The following is a 24,623-nucleotide window of genomic DNA, read 5'->3' on the forward strand; positions in this document are numbered from 1 at the left end:
TTATGAAGACTTGTATCAGAGAAGATTTAATATATAGGAAAGATAAGATATTGAACTTAATTATTTTTTAATTATCCAATATATGTCATACTCATCCATGTTGAAGTCTTTCGGTGGGTCTTCACAAATGTATACATCTCCATGCACCTTCTCCAGCGTCCCAATGTCCTGGTAAAACTCCTCAATCTTATCCACGATTGCAGAGTGAGTGAAGTTCAGGAACAGGGGATGGGTCCAGTCAATGAGCACATCTTCGGAAGTGAATAGTTCTATGCTGTCCAGGGAATCATTGGGACAAAACACACTGACACTCTCGTACAGACGTCCATTTGGCTGGAATCAAAAGAAAATCTTATGTTATTAGGTATTTGAATTGAAGAACATTTTATATTTTGGACTGTTAAATAATAATCTTTGGTTTTTTGTGTTAATACTTTTCTCTCTTCGATTTAAACCAGTTTTTGATAGAAACAACATTACTCAGATTAATATGATTTCCATGAAAAATGTGTTTCAATGCATTTTCTTCACTTTTTTCAAACATTCAAACACGTGTAAATAAAATATGTAAGATAACGCCGCCATTTATGTATACTAAATTTATTGTTTATCAGATTTATAATATTATATAGATAGGTTGATGTTATTTCAAAATATAGTGTAGGCAGTATTGGTAATAGGTAATTTATTTATTTATTTTTTACACGCCCTAGTGGGCTTTTCTTTAAAAAAAAATACAAGCATTTTGTATCAGAGTAAACACTTAAAAATTAATACAATAAAGAAGAATGTAAACATAATGGCAAAAATGAATCCTCACACATATAATTGAGTTCAAAAGATTCAACAAAACAAAATAGTAGAAGCGGAGAAGTTATATGGGTACATAGGTCTATTTGTGTCTATATAGAAGAATAAAAGTGATAGAATATACAACATTTATACTGATTAGTTTTCAAATGAAATATATCACCCAGATCAGAATATTTGTTTCCGAGATTGTGATTCTCGGAATCGGAGAATTTTGGTAAGCTAGTGTCCTGGGGTCAGCGGCGTAGCTACCTAGGGGCTACGCGGGGCAGTGCCCCGGGGCCCTCAAGCTCAGGGGGCCCTCGAATCCTTACCAGAAATCTCGATCGAACTGAACTTTTGGAAATTTCTCCCATTTTCAAAATAAATTTGACAGGTTGCAACTTGCAACCCCACTTTAATCATGACAACTCAGTTGAGAGAAATTCAAAAGTTATGCCTAGGGAATTCCCCTAAATTCTTTCTGTAGGTTGGCAGTGTTGTAATTTTAAAAAGAAGAAACCCAGTGATGCATTTAAACGCAAACAACGCCAAGAAAGAGAAGATAGTAAACAAAAATTGGCCAAAATTGACAAGTTTTTTAGTCAGCCTTCTGCAAGTACATCTGGCCAAAATATTTCTATTGATAGTGACTCAAATAATGTAGTAACTGCAGTGTTGGTTGAGAAGCCTACTGAAGAAGATTCGACAATTATTGCAGTTGGAGATACCTCCGCCGCCGATCATATGAAAGTGGATGATGTTTGCATGACACACATAAGAGCGGAGGGTTTGGAGGAACCACAGACCTCTACATTTTTCGAAAATGTGTACGAAAAATCTTCTTATGACTTGGGAAACTTCACGAACAAAATATTAAGTGATAACGAAAAACGTCAAATTCTTGATATGGGGCCTTTACAGCCTTCAGGACCTTTTCCAACAGACATCAACCAGAAAAATAGGTGTTTTTCAAAATCGTACTACTTTTCGTGTTCTAAATATGGGCCAGTTAATCGTTTTTGGTTGTGTTATTCCAAAATACTAGACGCTGCCTATTGTCAACCCTGCTGGTTATTTGCTTCACAAAGGAATAATGTTTGGTGTACGGGAATTCGAGAGTGGAAGCATTTATCAGAAAGAATTAAACAACGCAGTTGTTCGAGTGGCCATTCGGAAGCATGTGCTGTGTATGAATTTTGGAAAAAAAACGATACTAATACTATCAACAAGGAACTTGAAAATGAAATGAAAAAATCATTTTATAAACGAAGTCATTGATAATTTTGCGAAAACTAAAGCTAGGAAAAAATTGTAAAGATAATTGTTATTTAGTCAGTTGGTAGGCCCGACCTTCATATAATAAACCCTTGAATCTTCTCTATATCGTTTTATTAGCCAATACTACTGTGTATCTGTGCTTATTCTTCTTTCTGAAAGTTTCACTAGAGACATTTTATCCAAGAGGTAATTGTAATTTATGTTTTGTATAGGAATATGCAATTTATAATTTATAAATCTTAGAAACTTCCGTTGAATCTTTTCCATGTTATCTGAATGAATATTGAAAAATGGACACCATAACGTGAGTTTTACTCAAGTTGGCATCCGACAAGGGTTTTATACAAGGGCGGATCCAGCTTTGGCGCCAGGGGGGGGTCACGTAGTCGTGGTCAAGTTTTTTTTTTTTTTTTAAAGAAAGACAAACATTCCCGGGTTAAGAATAACCCAACAATAACTCCTACCACCACCACAGAAAGCCGAAAATGCTTGCTTGTGTTGTGATGGAGGACTTAGGTCCGGTCAGTTACAGTAACAAGAAGTTATAATTTAATTTTGATAATAATATATACAAGTAAAAAGTAGGTATTGTTGGATATGGTAACACTAGGTATATCATTAAGATTGTCTTTTGCTCCGCAAGCCCGGGCGGCGTAGGCTCGTGTAATGTCAATTGTCAACCAATACAGTACAGATTACAATTATTAATCGTGTTCTTATTTCACCACAATATAACATGGTGTCAGGTGTGTCTTCAACATAGTATTGTGTGTAGGAATCTTGCAACTTTTTGAATTTCCTTTTCCTCGTTGTAGTTATTCGCCATCATATATAAAAGAATGAAATTGTAATGGCATGAAATTGTACGGAGTTCTGTTCATAACATCTGTCAAAACACCGCCATCTTTAGCAAAAAGCATAAATATACCAAACCACCTACTCATGCAAAAAGTCAAATCAAAGGTTAAGTGGTTAAGTTCGCAGAGAACAAACAATAAATCTAGTGAACGTTAAACGTCAAATTCAAAAATTCGCCGGATATCAAAGTGTTGCCGTATAAAAAAAATAATCAGTGTGGAATTTTACAAAATTAAGGGAACATAATCGGAGACGGAACATTTTCATGTAAATCATTCAAAATCCACCATTAAAAATAATACTATGCATTTCTAAAAAAAATTACTAACGTTTTCGTAATCTTAGTAAAAAAATCTATCCACACTTTTAGCCTTCATTTTAATTGATTCTGAAGAATTTGTTACAAATATTAAAAATGTGTCCACTTCCGAAGTTATTAATTCATCATCTAGAAAAATAAAATCTGGTACTTACCGCTAAGTCCGCTAACTTTATAGTTATACACGGGTTATAAAGTTTTAAAATCGTTGAACGTAAAATATATTCATTGTAAGGTATTGTTTTATTAATCTAAAATATAAATAACTTGCATCCCTCGTGCGGCATAATTTTATTTTTTTTAAATTCAATTATAATTTCGCCGAAATAAATTAAAATGTTAGCCTTGGGCAAAACCTCGATGAACGAGGTTGTGTCTCGCCTTAAGAATTGCTTTAGGAAGTATAGGAAGGCTGGTAATTCGCGCGGGCGCGTTAGACCTGTCCAGACCTGTCAAAAAACTTCCGAAAGAATAAGTTCTGTAACTTACAAAAATTACGTTAAGTGACTTTTGGTGTCGTTTACATTTGGAATTTGGCCAAACTCGCCTTCAAGAGCGATTTACAGGAAAAAAACTTACGAGTCTAACCCCAGCCTTAGAACATTAACAAATAACATTTGAGTTTAAACACACATACACTGGCATAATGAAGAAACTGATTAGATTACTTACCATTTCTTGCAATGAATTGAATTTGCAGCAACAATTTTTAAGAACACTATTACTAATATTGGAACTTATTTTTTTTAACTTAGTAAACAAATAAAAGTAAACACTTTATTAATAAAGTTTAGTCGTTCCGATTGAGGTTAGGTTTTGCTAGACGCTAGACGTTAGTCGAAACAAAGCGCGCGCAAGCGTCACACGTGGTTACACGAAATGTGTCATAATAATATGAAAGGTGGCGGCCGAAGCGCGCGCCGGTGGCGGTGCGCGGTGACGCGGTAACATTCGAATTTTCGATGCGTTCGTTCCCGAATAATGCGTTTGCCGTCAAACAAAGTATTATATTAAATTAATTAAATATTGAAAGTACTTAAATAAAATTTATTTGTGACAAAAAATATATAAAAACATTATGTTTAACAATTTTAATTAGTGGTCCACCTAGGTCCTGGATGGGCCCAGGACCTAGGTAGTCATGACCCCCCCTGGGCTGGGGCCCAGGGGGGGGGGTCATGACCACCGTGACCCCCCCCCTGGATCCGCCACTGGTTTTATATAATATAATAAATGTTCCTAAATTATTGAAATCTTTTGCAGCTCTCAAAACAAAGTCAAGAGTCTTTAGGGCCTTGTTGATAATATTATTAATATGACATACAAAGGTGAGACTGTCGAACATAATGCCTAGATCAATAATTTTATTAACACAAATTAAATTAATTATTAATTAGTAATGAAATTATTAAAATAGAATACAAGTTAAATTCAAACTAATCAAAGTTAAAATGTATCATCGCTTATGAAAACGAAAGCCATTCAAAGAACATGTGAGAACTGCAAATGAAATAGCAATGTGAACGGCCCGCTAAAGTATGTCTACTGGACCTAGTTCAGTGGAATCACGCGCGTTGTCTCAGTATCATATCTTAACCCTATTTTCACCTAAGGTAAGTATGTATGTCAAAATAATTTTAAAATATTATTTTTTACGTGCTGTGCAGAATGGATTTGGTTAACTTTATTCCGTTGCATGCAAAGGCTCTTTAAAAAAACAACACTTGATATCAACTTAAATATCTAATGGAGACAAGTATATAAGTCGGGGGTTTAAGTAAACATGCACAAAATAGGGTTTAGTTTGGGTTGTTTTAATAATTTATGCGTATTTCCTAACCTTATAAAGTTTTATCAAAGTTAAGTTATAAGGTTAGGAAATACGCATAAATTATTAAAACAACACTTGATATCAACTTAAATATCTAGTGGAGACAAGTATATAAGTCGGGGGTTTAAGTAAACATGCACAAAATAGGGTTTAGTTTGGGTTGTTTTAATAATTTATGCGTATTTCCTAACCTTATAACTTAACTTTGAGAAAAAATGGAACTTATATGCATCTTTTTACCATCTCACACAACATTTCTTGTAGAAATTAAGATGAAACCAAGTGCTATTTTATATTTTTTTGCGTTCAGCGGAATTAGACAAGTGTAATGTTGATTTTTCATATTTTATTACCTAATATAATGTACATTAATAATACATCAAATAATAAGATAACAGTGTTTTCAAGGGATTATAATTTTAAAAAGTTAGGTTATGTCGGATTATTTTCTCAAATAATAATATTATTGACATGTTGTTCCTTCTAAATTAGAAAATTTTTGACAAAATTATTCAGAAAGGTAAGAACTTATTTGGAAAAAGGTACGTACCTACCTAGACATACAAATTAGCATAATGAGTAATTTTGTTAATTTGTTGAAAACCAATGATTTTTTTAATGTACCTACATAATTACTACAGTAAAGTACAAATATATACCACATGTATGCAGTCTAACTGATTAACAAAATATATTGGCCATGGCCCTCATGAAGTATTAGTTTTTGTGAATTTTCAAAATTTAGGTAACCACTAATTAAATATTTTTCAGGGATACGTACCGTGCTTGTGCAGCCAGGGAAGTGAAGGCACACCGGCTCCTCAGGCCAATTCTTAGACACGTAAAAATGAAAGTCCCAAACTCGATTATTCAAATATGTCTTTATAGTCTGGTGAAACTGAAAATAGAAAATAAGACAATTTTATTAACAGATGAAATAAACTATTTTTTACACTTTTCAAATAAACTTGCGTGTCGAATTGTAATTGACATAATTTGTCAATAAATGAATCCGACAGTATACAGGCAACTCGCTATGTAATGTAATGTAAGCTCGAAAAAAAACCTGCTTACGAATGCTAGTATTTTTTATGCATAAAAAACTTATCGGGTAAACACAAGTTAGGGCTTGTTTCCAAAATATTATATGACACTTTTACAAATGTGTTATAATTTACCCACCCCAGTCAATTTTAGCGTTGCTATGCCAGGCGATTAATTTAATAAGAAACATGCAGATCCTGCGCAGAAAAGGCCTACAATGGACAGCGCTGCAAACCTTCACCTTATTTTAGCGAACTTTACTTTTTTGTCATAGTCTGGTGAGACGAACTTTTTTTCATTCATCCGATAGGACATATAAAATTTGTGTGAATGTGAACTATTATAGTTATTTGACATCACTGAAGAGATGAACCGATATTTAGACAGGTGTGTTGTGGGTGAGTTTATAGTCAGCTCATTTTTTCCTTACTTTGGTTGAAATTGATCAGCTGTTGTATTTAAAATCGGTATAGATCACACGTCTAAGGAATGATTCCATGGATTTAAATCCCCCGACAGTCCATCTCTCGACAGTTGATCCCCTGACACAGGACCGGCACTACGCGGGCGCAATTGGAGCAGTCAGCTCCGGGCGCTTAATCGGCAAGGCGCCAAGGCTCTGATAATATCTAACACCTGACACATCGCCTTTGAATTTTTGAAGTGAAACTTCTTTACACGCGTTATGCATTTTCGAGGACCGGAGTAAAACCGACTCATGACCGTCACGAAAAACCGTGATCATTTCGCTATAGGAGCCTAGCTAATATTATATACCTAGTTTAGGTCACTCTCCAAACTCAGCTTCGCGGTCTAGAAGCAGAGCGCCCGACTCTCGTCGTGAAGAACCGAGGTTCGATCCCCGCTTTAACTATTTTTTTTTCTTTTTTTGATTTTTTTTAATACGAGTAAAAGTGATAAAATGCTCTCGTTCTGCGACTTTGTCAGGCATACATATAAGAAGATATCTACATGATTGTTGTCAAAAATGCACATTTATATTTTTTTATTGAGTAATTTATTTTTAGAATTTTTGCGATCGAACCTTCTAATTCTGTTTGAAACGATCGATTGAAGGAAGCGAATTTTGTATCGTAATATAATATCATATTATACAAACTCCGTTATAAAAATAAGCGCGGGACAAGTCAATTGAGGAGTACACGTTGTATACGCGGTTCTCGTCGCGCGAGATACCTCTCCTCGCGGTCTAGAGGCAGAGCGTTCGACACTCGTTATGCAGGACCCGGGTTCGAATCCCATATTTTTATAACTTTTAATTTTTTTATCACATGCTACTTATAAATATGTCAATAGACAGAAAAAAAGAGAGAATGAAAAGAGAGAGAGAGAGAAGAATACTAAAAGTTTCACTTCCGTCGTGCGTAGGCTTGCCACACACTGTATTTTTTTCTCATAAAACGGCGCTATACAAACACACAAATCATCTACATATTATTGATTACGGTAATCATCTACCTAGGCCGGCCCTGCCCTGACAGAAGATCCCCGGACAGTTGATCCCTCTTCCAGTTGATCGAATGTCGCAATTTGTTGTTCAGCGGCGTATCCTCTCTGCATACTCCTTCGGAGAGACGTCATAATTGTTAGTAAAATGACTTTGGTTTTGCAGCTGTATATCATATCTGTGTACGTCATCAGGAACGAAGTATAACAGAAATAATCCTTTGGAGGGGCAACTATCCGGGATTCATCTGCTGGGGGATCATCTGTGGGGGATCAACTATCCAGGGGATCAACTGTCCGGAGGATCATCTGTCGGGGGATCTACTTACTTTCCGGGGGATCATCAGTCGGGGTATCAACTGTCCGGGGACCAACTGCAGGGGGATCGAGAATCGGATCAAACTACGGAAAATGTGGTCATTGGTTGAGGTTTTGTCAGCAAGGCCTTATTATTCTTACGACTGGCTTTGCGATGTATTAGTACCATCTGTACCTACATTGTCCCTTTCACCGATCTTCCTCCTAGAACAATGCGCAATTAAATATTTCGGACGCGGGCATTCGCCATGCGGAAGTGGCACCGACCATTAGTTAATATTATTTAACCTTCCCATAAATTATTATTGGAATAAAATCGTAGCAAAACATATTATGTCAATTTTCACATTGAATTGTTGGTGGCTACATTTATTTAGAGACAAAAAAAATTATATTTACAAGACCAAAATGAGGAAGATATTTAGTTACATTAAACAATATTCACTGAAATTCTGTAATAAAATACCAAAGTAAATAAAATGACTTAATAGGGCCGGAAAATTTTGTTTGGAAAACAAAATTGTTCTATTTAGGTCAGACAAAAATTCAGGGAATATTATTTTTTTCTCGGAAACTTGATGCGCTGTTATAATTCCGTTGATTAGTGCTATTTAAGGCTGAAGCAAATTCAATATCACATGGATTACTGTTAGCAAAATTATCGTATCTAGAGTTGCGAGAAATGACTATACCTGAATAACCAGGTATTTTCCAAATTTCCTCTTATCCATCTCCTTCCCTTCCCCACCCCTTCAGCCTCACAACATACCCTGAATAAGAACGCCATAGTCCCACTGGTTCCAGACATGGGAGCAGTTCTGACACTTGCGCGATATTCAATAACAATAACTACAGATACCATCCAATACAACCACCATTCTATTAACTTCCTTTTTTTTCTCCTTTAATTTTTTGTTACGCATATTTTTATTACTATACCTCAACCTAACCGATCCCCCCCCATCCTACCCCCTCCCTATTCCCCCCCGAAATAACTTGTCTCTTGAAATGTAATTTTCCTTAGTAAATATCTCGGAATCACTACACTTGTATACAATACCTATGTGGAAACCTGTAAATGGTTTAATTATTGTAACCCAATTATTATTATGCTTTTATTAATGAAAACTGTTGGTATCCCAAATAAAATAAAATAAAATTCACATGCCTATACATATATCGTATACTCGATATTCGGTGTAGCTGTGGGAAGCGAAAAACATCTAGCGGATTTCCGCCGGGTATTTGTACGAACTTTCGCGGCTAGCGCGAAACTAGAACCCCGCAAATTCTGCCATACCACAAGGGTAGGCGGTACGGCGGTACGCTATCGCTATCCGTATCAAATATAAGATTATTTTTTTCACTGGTCACGAACGATTACAGTGTATGTATTTATTCACGGACGACACGAACACGAACGTGTCTGACTAGACAGGCGAAAATCACTTAGATTTGAACAGTGAGAATACTGCGTACCCACTCGGTTTTCGTTACCCACAGTGACAGCGAATATTGACTGTTTGTGAATAGGCCTTTTGGCCTATATTCGCTGCCACTGTGGGTAGCGAGTAACATCAAGCGAAATTCCGCCGGGTATTTGTATGAGCTTTCGCGGCTAGTGCAAAATTAGAAGTCCGCTAATTCCGCCACACCGCCTGGGTAGGCGGTATCTTTTCGCTAGTTTTGCGAAACATATGGATAGCGATAGCTATCCGTTTCAACAATTAGATGCTTTTTTTCCACTGGTCACGCAATCAGATTACAGTCTACAAGGTACGAGTATTTATTCACGGACATCAGAAGCGAAATCCGCCTAGGTTTGAACAGTGAGAATACCGCATAGGTGGCAGCAAATATCGCATATATTGGAATAGGCCTTTATATGTCCATTCTCCGTACGTGTGGTAACGTAACACTGACCAGACAATCCCTAGAAATGTCATCTATACAGATCTGAAAGAAAACTGATGTCGCTTTTCTAGAGTGTGTTGAATCGCCACTGGCAGCCATTTAACTATCTTTAGATTAGGCGCTCGTAGAGCGGGTTGTTTCACAGCATTTTCACAATTCATCAAATTTCAAAGCCAAATTCAACTTCTGTTATTATTTCATCTGGGGCCGTTTGCTTCACAGTACGAGTTGTTCAAATTTTGTGCGACAACGTGTCCTTAAATATTAAGAAATAGCAAATTGATTATTCCTGTAATTGCAAGTTCAGGACCAAACTGGTAAAAAATAAATCATATTTTGGACGTAGGCAACTCTTTCGGGGGTGTAAATAAATCAAATGGCATGGATATCTGTTATAGTCTACTCACCAGCAAGTAATTGGATTAAAAACCTACTCGTAAATTATTTTATGGGGAACTTTATGCTATTTTCCCAAAAATTAACCCAGTTTTACTACAAAAGCTTCGACCTTCCACGCCTCGCTTTGGCACAAAGCCACTGGGAAAACTAGAAAATATGCCAAGAAGCGTAAAGCTATAATTTTATCACGGTAAATTAGAAATTACGGACTTAACGAAGTGATAAATAAATTGGAATCACTATGTTTAAAAGGTTTCAAATTATCGTGAAAACCAACGCAGACCAGTTAAATTTTTTAGTTTTTCTTTTAAATTCAGTAATATTATATAATATTCAATTTATTAAAAAACAGTTATTTATAAGTTCTGCTGTGTAATTATTACTACGCGTGACAGCTGTTTCGCCTTCTGAGGGCATTATCAAACTGTCTATTACCAAATAGGTTGATAATGCCTGCAGAAGGCGAAACAGCTATCACGCGTAGTAATAATTACGCAGCAGAACCGGTTTATAATGAACGATTTTTTTTAATAAATTGAATAATAATATTATTGAATATATTAAATGAAAAACCAAAAATTTAACTTGATAACAATAAAAATTCACTGAAAAACCATAGGATATTATAATATTTGGTAAATATTCGGAATCGCTGGACACGGATTATACGAAATATTTTTTAATAAAACCTTCTGATTTACCTTAATTACTATAAAAGGAATCTGACTGCATTTGGGATATTTTTAATTTTAGCATTTTAATTTTTAATTACGTAAATCGAAAATTCACTTTCGTTGTATGGGATGACAGCTGGAATGGCTGGAATGGTTTCTGTTGATAAAATTTTATTTTGTTGGTACTCCTGATACGAGTGGCTAGATTTTTACCATATGCAAATACTAGGTAGGTACCTACTATTGCGCAGTCGAAACATTACATATGATATTAAGTTAATTTTAAATGTATTACAAAAATTTAGTCGTAGAGGCAAGAAAGTTGCGACAAACTCGCAGCCCCGAAGCAAAGTACCCGAGTCAACCGGGAACTGCACTCAAGCTACTGGCCTATTCCTTGGTTTATTACCGAGCATCCGGAATCCTCTGGCACTAGTTTAAATAACAGTGAGTAGAGTGGAATTGGAGAAATATATAGTTTTTTTGATATGAAACCGCATAAGAGGCTCAACTGCTCCCAACCATCTGAAGCCAGTGAGACTATGACTATGAATTGGCAATTTCGATCTGGTCGCGAAAAACAGAAAAGAAATTATACAGTCCAAAATACTTTGTAAAAAGGTTTGATTCTGAATGGCAATCAGGAAGATACTGGTGGTATTTCTAACCATGGAATATAAGCTAACTGATGTATTTTTGCGTTAATTTTAATTTTATTTTATTTTCTCGCTTTTCTTAAATGTATATTACCTGGCCCTGATTTTCCTCATAAACGCATTAATGGGTCAATGAATTTAATTTCAGTAGCTGATTGCAAGCCATTACACAAATTTCAGTTTTATATCAAGTCATTATACAATGACTTAAAGCTGTGTAAAAAGATCTTAAATTCAATTTTTATAACGTTTTTAAACACTATAAATTCTAACCCAACTACTTTAATGGCACTAATACTTTATATTTTAATGCGTAAACTGTCCTCTGTTTTTGCGTCGTTAAATAATATCTTTAAAATTTTGCGTAAGGCACAATGTAGGTTCCTGTACATTTTTTTCGCACCTTCATTCAAACAGGATTTTATATGTTTTAACCTTCTTTCGCTGACGTTACGTCTGTTAGACACCGCAAAATCTACGCGGAGTTGCTACGTTGCGTATCTGTCTGTCTTGCTCAGTCGCTTCCTGAGCCAGCTCTCGCCACCTGTCAGCACGGTTAGGTTAGTGAGGAAATGCAGCCGTAAGGTGTCCACGGGACGTAAGGTTATAAATCCGGTAGACGTATTGTCCGCCAGATTTATAACTGATTTAAAACTACTCACTCTACTAAGGATATTTTTAAGTGCTCTATTTTAAGCCAGGAGAAAGAAAAGATATGTTTATTTTCATATTTTCGTCATTAAATTTTTAAAGGCGGATTAAATATTATCATTTCCTGCAATAACAATTTTAAATATTTATATAAAAAAACCACTATTCAACAACAAAAACTCACAAATTCTAAAATAACAGCACCTAAATCGCAGATAGTTTGTCAGACTACTCCTTAGCAGAATGAAAACGAAAAAGTTACCTCAGTAGCAGAGGGTTAGCAAGGTGAGTTCTTAATAGAATAAAGTTTATTGAATACTGCTATAAAAACTGGATAAATTCTTGTTTCTGTAGCCGTATTGAGTTAAGGCGGCTGTGTATGTGATTCTTCACGGGGGAATAGGTACTGGGGACGATTCCCACCAGATATTCCCGAAACCGATAAAACAAATAGTCGATTCTTTGTCTTCATCGAGATGAATGAATTCTTTAAACATAAAAGAAATTATCAACAATTGAGATCTCAAGGCGACAAGCGACATGCGACCACTCCGCGTCATGTCTTGGAGCTTACATTGAACACACCACACACTAGCTAATAAATTTGAGGCCGCGGGGTGAGGAGGACGATATATGAAAAATATCAAAACCTTCATAATTTTTGTTAATAACATATCTAATACCCTGTCTCATTATTTTGTTGAAATTTTTGTTTTATTTTTCGTACATTTGTTACTAAAATTTTGTTTATTTTTGTCTACCGGTCTCGAAACAACCGTGTCATTTAACTTTTCTTTTTTGGGTTTAAATTTAATGTTATTATTATATTAAGTTAACACATACAGGGTGTATCGGCACTAACCCGACAAACTTTAACCAGCTATTCCTTAGCACATTTGGAGTAAAAAATGTTATGGGCACTTTGCTGTCCGGTAGCATTTTTTTTTCAATTAAAAACAAAAAAAATTAAAATTTCCACACTACATCACTGTCATTGGCATTGCGTTTCGTGTTAAACAGCTGTTATAAGCAAGTGTGTCAAAAAGCGTCTTCGCTCTTTCGCACACACTAAATAATAATAGTTAAAAATGAGACGAATGGTGCCGTGCTATTTCGTTGTGACTGTAAACGTGCGCCAATATAGGTACACACGTGCATTATTCAACGGAATTCGAATAAAATATTTGCCAGATGGGTTTTCAAACTTTATCAAAGGATAAAACAGTGGTGACATGTGGTGAAAATATGAATAATAAATTTTTTATTAAAAAAAAACGTTACCGGACAGCAAAGTGCACATAAGATTTTTTACTCCAAATATGCTAAGGAATAGCTGGTTAAAGTTTGTCGGGTACGTGCCGATACACCCTGTATGTAGGTATTTTTTAAATGATGAAATTGTAAAGCTGCACATCTTGATACAGGAATGTCCTAGTGAGATGTGCAGAGTATGTTTTTTATGTTAAAAACTGTTTTTTGAATAAATAAATAAATTATATTCCTCAAAAATATAACCGTTATAATTGCATAAAAAATTTGAAAAGTCAAAAAATAGTAACAATAATACCACTTATCATACAAATCAGTTAAAAAGTTTGTCATACAAGATGATTGCCAGGACATTTCCCCGAAAAGTAAATTAAATTTCGTTTCTTAAAAATCTAGGGAAAGTAAGTTAAAATTAGTTTCTTGAAAAGTAAATTAAAATAGTATCAATAATACCACTTCGCATACAAATCACCTCAAAAGTTTATCATACAAGATGGTTGCTTGGAAATGTTTGGCTGCAATGCCATTCATACAAAATCCCACTAATTCTCTGTCCAGGGCTTTTTAGGTACATATCACTAGCGCACCGTAGACCATAGATACAAAGGTTCGATGATAACTCAACACAAGTGAAAGAAATCAATCTAAAATCACTAAAAGTATTTATTTTTCGGAATGACTTTATTGAGTAAAACCTCAAATTGTAATATTTAAATATTGAAGACAATATTAGTGATTTCTAAACGAAAATCTGAAACAGAAAAATCAGAAAAGGAAACGGTCACATCTGGGACACGAACCCAGGACCCTTGTCTTTCCGTGACAGTGCTCTACCAACTGAGCTAATGGGACCCTATTCCCCTCGGTCATTTTTAACTGTATCATACTTCGAATAAGAACTACTAACATTGTCTTCATTTTTTCACCGTACATTTTTATTGGCATCTATCTTTATGTATGATCGCAAGATTCAACCCGAACTAAATGCAATCCAGACAGCGTCTTTTTAGATAAACCTATCTTATTTTTTTTTTATTATTTTTAATGTGCGACATCTGTTGAATTTTTCTGCAAGTCTAGAATGAATATTTATTTTTCGGAATGACTTTATTGAGTAAAACCTCGAATTGTAATATTTAAATATTGAAGACAATATTAGTGATTTCTAAACGAAAATCTGAAACAGAAAAATCAGAAAAGCAAACGGTCACATCTGGGACAGTCCCAGATGTGTAAAGTTTTTCAATTCAATATTTAAACAGTTCAATATTTAAACTAAAAGTATTATTTTATGAGTGACGAAAAATTGAAACAATAAAAAGCCTTTGTAAATTTTGTTTTTAGGTATTTTGTACTTTATGGGATTAATCTAAAACTAAAGCATTTTCCAAAAAAAAATTATTTTGTAATTACTTTCTGAAAGATTTTAGTTTCGGAATCATTCTGTGAACGCTATAAAACTTATAGATTATAATTTGAAATTTGGGAAATTACAATAATAATAAGTTTAACAGAAAAATATAATATTATAGCCAAACGTATAGCAATTTCATGAAAATCATATTATTTAGTAAAGAAATTGAAATTACCTTAAGCGAATCAGGCAAATACTTTTCAAGAAAGTCTAATATAGCTGGAAGCTCGTCTTCTTGAAGCAATCTGAAGTTTTTTCCCTCAAGCACGATTTCCATCTCTGTAATTAAAAAAGAAAATCTCAATTAATTAATGTTTGAATATTTAACTTCCTTTACAAATGAAACACGGGTTGATTTTGCTGTTTGTTTACCCGTGACCTCTGAAGTTCAAAATATGAATATTTCCATAAACCTTCACAGTGTTTCATACTCATAGAGTGAAACCATGTAAGTAAGTCAATGTTGTAAGTCATTTCATATTTATTCTACCATGGCCATAAGCTTGATGTTTTTCGGCGATAAGTTTTAAAAATAAAAACTACATTTTTGATTGTCAAAATAGACTGTTAGTTAGCTAAGCAATTTCTCCAACGTAAGTGGTTTATGGCGTATCACAAGGTAGCATGTTAGGTCCCCTATTTAAAAGAGATCTTCTTAAATAACATGTAAATGAACTTTCTACTTGTCCTGTAACGTAATAATGTTCTGATGGTGACGTAATAATTTTCTATGACGGTGATGATAAATGGATGCATACCTGTCATAAAATGCGGAAAATTGCATGAAGCTTATCACAGAACAATTTTATAAAAACTTACTTTAACTGAAAATACAAATAGCTAGAGGAATAAGATATGACACCATATATATAAAACATAATTTGTATTCGTGATCAAAAATATCTTTATCACAGATTCATGGCGAGGAACATTGATCTATTGGAAGTATACACAATATATACAAAATTCAGATGAAAATATATTTTTCAAATCCTTGACCAAAATAGATATCACCAATACACTGCAAAAATGAACATGACAACACTCATAAACCAAAGGTGTTCTCTCTTGTCGGAAAATTCACTACGCAGTGCACATTACTGCACATACTGCAATATTAGTGGAGGTATTTATTAATCAAAGTGTTTCTGTCGTAATGTGATGGTTAATAAATACTTTATTAAATGTGCGTTTACGCATATTGCCGCATTACCACGCTGTGACATACATTAATAGATGAAAGCAATGATTTGCATTAAAACATATTCCATATAAATACCATATAAATAAATCGATTGTATAATATGTACCCAGAAGCATAGTGTAAAATATAAAGAAATATCAAATAGTGTTAGTAATTATTTTTAATATATTCTATGTATGGTGGAAACAATAACATATGTCAAAATTGCTTACTTTTCAGGAAGCAGCACAAAAAATATGAATAATGGTGATAAAATTGAAATGGTGATATAATGAAGATAATGTTGGTAGTTCTTATTCGAAGTATGATACAGTTAAATATGACCGAAGGAGATTGGGGTCATATTAGCTCAGTTGGTAGAGCGGCGCTCCGGCAAAGCTAGGGTCCTGGGTTTAAGTCCTAGATGTGACCGTATCTTTTTATGATTTTTCTGTTTCAAATTTTCAATTAAGAATCTCTTATATTGTTTTCAATAATTAGCAAAATCTTTGACTTACGTATTTGGATCAAACATTAATATATATATATATATATATATATATATATATATATATATATATATATATATATATATATATATATATATATATATATATATATATATATATATATATATTAATTAGCCAATTCATTCTCAAAAATAATGATCAGAACATTAACAAGAGAAAATTAACATATTTGAATGAATGAATTACGTAGGTATGTATTTGAACCAAAATGGGCATTCATAGCTCTAAAATCATATAATAAATGTACATACTTTAACATGCAAATGAAAAATAATAAAACAACATGTGGCAGTCATTTCAAGGATATTGAAATGAAACAAGAGGATTTTTAATGTTTTTATCTTTACTTAAAAGACCACTCTTTCTATGAAAACGAGATTCAGAATGATTGCCATAAACGGCATGAAGATTTCTGGTTCCAGAAAAACTTTGGAAATATTCGGTTTTAACGTGTATTTAATGACGAAGAGCCTTTCCGCACCTTTACTCTTAAACGAAGTAATGTTAGAGATTTACAAGAGAATTATATTTTACAAATAATTTCAAACCACCCTTTTGCCAATGAAGTGTTGAGAAGAAAAGGGATTTGATGTCAATGATGGATTTAATGTCGTCTTTTAATGCCATCGTTCCACAAACAATGTGTAGGAAATAGACCCAAATCTTGTGGATGAAGATAATATTTATTAGTGTTTATAATCCTAATTTAGTCTGACAAAACATTAAAAAATCCTCTTGTGCCATTTCAATATCCTTGAAATGACTGTCACATGACATCCTAGTTGATACCTATCATATGGACTGTTGATCTGAGATATTTTTTTAAATTCTTTTTTAAATGACTGCTTGATCACTTTCTACCTCCATATGAGAGTGTTCAGGGACCATAAACTTGTGGTCGATGTTTTTGAGTCTGAAGTATTACAGTTATCATTGCCGCTATGTGTGAGTTCTTACTTTAACCCCCACAAGCGTCAGAATGTAAAAATAATTCTGCGGACAGTGGCAGGCAAGTTATGCAAATGTTTGTATAAACATTTTACAGCAATTTGATTTGCACCGTCCAGCAATCGCCTCATGCCACATGTAAAATGTAGATGAACATGTGAAGTCACAAACCATGGAATTACCGTGTCTTTTCTTCGGTTCCAAATTTGGCTCGGAGTTATATTCCCCTGGAGGTCTAGCATGGACGATTGATAAAGCTCTATTGCAATACAATATTGAAGAAATCCGTCATCTATGGTTAGATAGAATACTATTCTGACAGTCGGTAGACAAAAGCCGCTACTTTTAGCGCGGCCTCAAGGTGTCGGATTAGCTGTCAATATGCACAACTTTTGGAAAAGGTCGTTCGTTATGCAAAGTAACTGGCTTATTAATGAATGGAGGTGAACTAACTAAGCTCTTAGAACTGAAAGAAATCGTATACACGATCCAGACTTAATTAATTCATCTAAGAGGCGAACGACATTCCGTCATCGTGCAACAAAAGTTATTATTTACGACTAATGACCTCACGAACTAATTAATTCCCTTTTTAGTGTCAAAATGTACACGCGGACTGCCAATGTATATTAAATTTAATATTTCATTTCGACAAATTATTAGCATTTTTAACTTGTACGTAGCCGTCTAACGTTTAAGAATGTCAATTCACATAGAGATGCGCCAGTGTTGCCAGCGTATATCAATTCTAATTTATTGCGTTATCAACATCTGCTTATATATCAGCGTGACCGTGCTCGGGAAATCGGTATAAAATCATCGGTAGTTACGCCTATTGATCCGATATTTTAAAATTATCAATTTCGCTGTTCTAGACCCCCTGAATGAAACACAGTAATGCCCTAAACGCATAAGTCACATTACATTGCCAGCTACAAACAAAAAATCAGTTCCTGATAACATAAGTCTGACTTATGTGTTTATTTCCCGCTTTATCAATTGAAAAACATATTATGTTATTGTGAACATTCTCAATATGAACCTCTTAACGGTGACCTTTGAATTATATTGTTGGGGTAAAACGTGCGGTTCAATTTGGACTAAAATATTCAATTATAAAAAAATGCATTTTGTGACTTATGTTATTGTTCCCCCCTTAAGCAAAGGCGGGATGTTAATAACATGACATTAATTAGGTGCTGAATGAAACAACGAGCTTGGCTAGGCTGACAAAATGGAAAAGGTTTTATTTCATATCACAGACAAGATTATCATAGACAAGTTAAGTTTTTTATAAGTACCTAAAGACATGGTATTTTGAGCATATTATAACACATGATTTCCGTATTATTGTAAATTACAACACATATAAAACCTAACACATTTTGTGTGAAGAAAATACATGTAATACATACACGTAGATGCTTCGTTGAAAACATGTTTACCTCAAACTTGTAACTTGATAAATGTACAGGGTTTTCCAATAAGAGGTGTTATTTTGATATTTAATCGTAAAAGATCAATGGTTTCATGGCTTATGTGGCAAGTAGCGTCGTCTTATAAATAAACGTTGTCCAGATCAATTCCATCCAATTTCGGCCATAAAAAAATATTAATCATCTCTCGATAGCGCAATCCATTCACCGTAACTGTTGCTCCATCCTCATTTCAAAAAGTAAGGATCAATGACTCCGCCGGACCATAAACCGCACCAAACAGTCATACGTTGAAGATAGAGAGGCTTTTCAACAATAACTCTTGGGTTTTCCGAGCCTCAGATGCGACAATTTTGCTTGTTGACGAAGCCGCCGAGGTGGAAATGGGCCTCATCACTCAAGATGATTTGCATTTTATTCACTCAAGTGAATTTTAATAATTTCAATGTGTTGTTGAAGCATGTATCGTTCCATTTTTATTAATGACGTAGTTTCTACTTGTCAAATGTCAAAAAATGACAGCTTCAAAAGTAACATCTACCGAAATAACGGGCTATTCAAAATAACACCTCTTATTGGAAAACCCTGTATTACTAGGCAAACAAAATAATTTCTTAGTTTAAAAAATACGAGATAGAAATTAGTGTAAAGTCAATTATGATTTGTATTTAATTACAGTAATTCCCTTGTCTCAAAGTAATGAAAACCTAATCAATTAATTATCTACCAAACCTGATGACACGATCGTGACAAAAACTAATTTCAAAATAATTTGTACAAGTACTTAAAGAAATAAAAATTATAAATTGAATAAAGACAGTGAATTACTTTCCCTCTTCTTTGCGATAGAGAAATTGAATTATGAATAGTGACCAATATCGATAAATTGCTTTAATAGTAGATTGGATTCTAAAAATATTATGTAGGTACTTTATTTGTTCATATTAGGTAGGTATTATTAACTATATAGCAGAAAATATGTGTGCTAGAGCAGTAGTAAAACCCCACGAGCGGTGAACTTTGGGGTCACGAACAAAAATAGTAAATATAATTATCTTTATTTGTTCTGTATTATATTGGGTAGGTACCTCCATGAATTTTATACAGAAGCTAAATACAATCAAAAATAAAAGTTCTTTCACAGTTCACCTAACCTAACCTTGTCTAACTTCACCTGACAGATATAGCGAAGGATGGATCAGCCAAACGGGGGCATAAGAAAGAAGAGGAACGCTTTTGGGTTAGGTTAGGTTAGGTAAGAGGGACATATAGATATATTGCGATCGTGAACATGTCAATATAGTCATGCAAAAACTTTTAATTTTTCGATTGCATTTTATGATATATGATGGTTGTATTTTGGCTTGCTTCTAAACATAATAATTTCGGTTGTCGGTGCATGAGTGCGTGATTTTAAATCGTATTTATTAATCTTTTATTTTTCGAAATTGGAACTAATAAGTGCACCTAAATCATGTCAGGCAAGATATAAAGTAGGTAAAAATTATTTAATTAATTAATAATTCTTCACATGAAATGTGTATTTATTTTATTTAATATTTGGCAGATACTTATATGAATAAATGCAGTGAATATATGTTTGTCCATTGAACTAGTTCTAGTGGATATATTATTTGGCGGGCCGTTCATATAGTTCTTTCATTTGTACATATATTCGTTGAATGGCTATCCGTTGCATAAGCTGTGCCATATTTTGTGAATGTAATATTGTATTTAAGTAGTTTCATTGGCTAGATGGGATTACAGAACTTTATTGACATTCTAAATGTGAATTCTTTCAACGTATTTTCTTGTTATGAATGGCAATCATCCTGAGTCAAATATTTTTTTAATAAATTCTTTCAACTTAACAAATCACAATGAACAGAAAAAATAATAATAACAATGACAATAAAATCAGTCACCGTAAGTCGAGGATTTAACCGTTAAACATGTTATTAATGTTGCTGCAGAACCACTAAGAGAGAAATTTTTCCAACCCTTGCAAAAAATGAACAGGCAACAGTGTATCAGTACAAAATATATCTACGATAAACAAGCGCAATTTTATTTGATGGAAGTTATAAAGCTCGATATTATCGCGTGGTAACAATACGCACGCAACGTTGCGGAGTGGCTTAGCCAAGGTTACGACGAATCCAGCACGGAATTGGCACGATTCTTGCACGGATATACCCCGCGGGCACGCATCCGACACGTCGATTGCACGACAAGCCCCCGGTAAACGCTCCATTATCACTAGCCGTAAATAAATCATCACGAAGACTATTTGAATGTGATTACAAGGTGAAATAATCTAACTTTTGACTTTAAGTACCATATGGATTCAGACTTTTATTTAAAATCTAAAGTGGCGGAGATTGTCCATAAAAATAAAATTGACACAGCTTCTATCAAAATGTTCACAATTCACCGTTAAGGCGAAGCTTAATCTTTTGATTGATCTTTGTAACGAATTACTGTACATTATGAATACCAAAAATATGCTTTAGATAAATTGAAGGTTACTTCAATTTACCTACCGCTTCTCTTGAGTAGAATACAAATAAAAAAATTAATTACTCAATAAAAAATATAAATTCAAACTACTAAAATATATTTTTTCAATAGAAATGTATGAACGCATAAAGGAAACAACTTTTAAAAAATACAGTATTACAGCTAAGATCATCTGTGACAGTTTCACTTGATTAACTTTTTTCTTTTTTATAAAATTATTTACAAAATGAATTAAAACCAGTTTTTTGCTTGAAATCGAACGTTTCTAGACTCCGTTTGTCAAGCGATTGTAATGCATATTACCTACGATATAAAGTATACCTAGAACATACACATTTTTGGCCTGTAGCTTCCTCTTAATGAGAAGTCTTAATTGTAAATCGCTTCAATCACCCCTGCAAACGATCAATTGGTCGCATCATTGACATATCTAAATATTGAAATATTTTTCGACTCCTGAAACACATTTTTTGTTTCAGGTGTTTGTTTGGTGAGCAAGGATTCCGGGTTCACTGGGTGAGTTTTGTCCCAGCCTTGGTGGTGGATGAGTCTGCCCACCATCTGAATGGCGGCCAGGAGAGGTCAGTCGAGGAAGACTCTTTGAACTCTCCATTTGGACTCTCTTAACTCAACGCCTTGCACCTCAGTGGGAGGGATGGATTCACACTTACCCCCTATTTCTTACCCACCCACCTTACATTTTTTACTTCACAGAACTTTCTCTCCTTCCTTTACTTAAAAAGGCTCAAGGGTTAAATATTTTCCTCAGGGCCTCCTGTATAGAGTTAAAGTTTTTTGTAGAGTTTCAAATGCCCGAAGCCAGTCGGACTGTCGCACCCCTAATTGGAGAATATTGTGAAGCCGAATTTAAATATCACTTTTCCTGGAAGTACATTACTGAAGTGTGATTATATAACAGCTTTTTACTTTAAGACACTTGACACGTTTTATTTTATGTTGAAAATTGCCATTTAAAACCAAAAAATAATATTTTTTTAGTCTTTGGCCTCCATCTTTCAAGATAAGTATAACAAAGCTAATCTCTTAGCCATCGATTCAAGGTGTGGCGAAATGAAATCGAAGGTATGTTTTAATGTTGTTCAAGTCATTTTAAATATTGTGTGTTACACCCCAAATGAAATGACGAAGATGGTAGTTATTCCCATAATCAAATCAACCAAACTTGATCCATCCGTGATCAATAAATACCGACCAATTTCACTCTCGACCGCCCTGGCAATTATTTATTTATTTAAAAAAAAAAACATCAACGGTCGTAACAGACCATCTCAAGACAGAGGATAACCATTTCGGATTTAAATCTGCATTGTCAACATCTGTGTCAATATATTACTTAAAAGAAACCATCAGCTATTATAAAATTATAGGCAATTGATAGGCAAAGCTTCTGATCGTGTTTGTTAAAATAAACTCTGGGAAAAACTTAGGAAAAGAGCAGTTTCAGAAGATATAAAAGCGATTCTTTCAATTTGGCACACGCAACAAGAAAATGTGGTGAATTGTTCTTGCCAGTTTTCCAACCCATTTTATTTTAAAAGTTGCGTAAGGCAAGGAGGAAGCACGTCTCCCGCACTCTTCAATTCAATATATACACTGATGAACTAATTCAAATTTATAAAATAAAAATAGGTTACCATTAGGGAGTATGTGTAAATAATATTAATTACACAGATGATATAGTGTTTGTGATGAAAGGCTTTAAATCACAGTGAAAGAAAAAACAGATAAACCATAGCTGCAAGAAAATATGCAAATTATTTATGAAAACGGACATGCTAACGACATCTGGCGGAGAAAGAATTGATCCCGCTTGCTTGCAGTAGACACCTGTAATAGTTGAAATTAAATCAAGATTCCGGGACGAAAGCAGAGAGGTCGTAAAATCGTCTAGGACGACTGGTACTTCCCCTTTCTAGGCCTAAAAATAAATATTGAAGGTTGTCGACCAATTAGATCTGAACAAAGAGCTATAAAATTTTGAGTAACCAATCAGTGAGCGGAGGGGAGTGTGTCTACGACAGACAAAGGAATAAACTTTGGATCGGGCAATAAAATAGATAATTAACGACATTTCGATTCCCACAAAAATTAGAGGTGAACGCACTTTAGGGTCAACATCGACTTTCAAGGTGACAAACTCCTGGGAATGTTTACAATGACTGAGACATTCATGAGATAGCGAACCATAGAAAATCGAGTGCTTTGAAGATTTTACAAATTGAAAAACACACGCACGAAAATGCAATGGAAAATTTATAAACGTGATAGTATAAAAAAAGGACGGGAGAAGCGAAGGAAAGTTACTGGCGGAATTTCAACTTTAGTGCAATTATTTATGATAGAAGTAGGGTGTCGAGTTCGAAAAAATCGTACTAAAGAGAGGAGTGAGTGTTGGAAACAATGGAAATTAATCGTTATCAATTTAAGATGAAACGGACATATTGGTAAATCAATCTTGAATGAAAATCTCGCAAAAAAAATAGACATTTTAGAAAAGTGCGGCGACCGAATGGAAGGATAATACAGAGATTTTAGCTGCTACAAAGGTCCTAGGGACATGAAAATTGAGTATCAGAAGAAGACAGTAAAACTAAACATATAGCGATAGATTAGATTCAGGAAAAGTAGACATTTTACATAATTATTAGGTTAGATATATATTAGAGTTACCCAATATTACGGAGGGATCGAAACAAGATAAAAGGTTGGTGGTCTCATGTATATTTTGAAGGATAAACAATCGAAATTTGAACATGATTTTTATTTACGTTAAGGTAATAAACGATTGGAGAGACGATTAACTTTAACGTGGACCTTATGGAATATTTAGATTAGGCAAAAGAGATTAAAATTAATAGGTTTGAAATAAATAAAATTTACGACCATAGTACATAAAATCTGAGGCGTAAACATATGTCCAGACGTATAATTTATGTGAAATCTTGTAAGTGAGGGATGGAGAATGGGCGGAGATTGGGTCAGGCAATAAAAATGACAGATATCCCAGAGTCTAATTAGGTATATCTCCCATAGAAGTGTGGAAAATTATATATTAATTAATAATAGATGAAGTATGAAATTTCCCAGCAGACCACACACAT

At 34.1% G+C, this 24,623-nt stretch overlaps 1 protein-coding gene across 1 annotated transcript in view; it reads right to left on the reverse strand.

Annotated features, from left to right (window-relative positions):
- LOC149419868 (uncharacterized) overlaps positions 1-24,623 on the reverse strand; it is a 123,743-nt gene that overhangs the window by 4,952 nt on the left and 94,168 nt on the right. Inside the window, exons 2-4 of the mRNA XM_089637356.1 lie at positions 15,060-15,163; positions 5,860-5,976; positions 92-333 (exon numbers count right to left, since the gene is read on the reverse strand). Of these exons, the coding sequence (XP_089493482.1) occupies positions 92-333; positions 5,860-5,976; positions 15,060-15,163 (463 nt within the window). The remainder of the gene's footprint in view (positions 1-91; positions 334-5,859; positions 5,977-15,059; positions 15,164-24,623) is intronic.

The sequence above is a fragment of the Hesperophylax consimilis genome, chromosome 11 (genome assembly GCF_061612785.1).
Source record: "Hesperophylax consimilis isolate HC1 chromosome 11, BYU_Hcon_1.0, whole genome shotgun sequence".
NCBI lineage: Eukaryota > Metazoa > Arthropoda > Insecta > Trichoptera > Limnephilidae > Hesperophylax > Hesperophylax consimilis.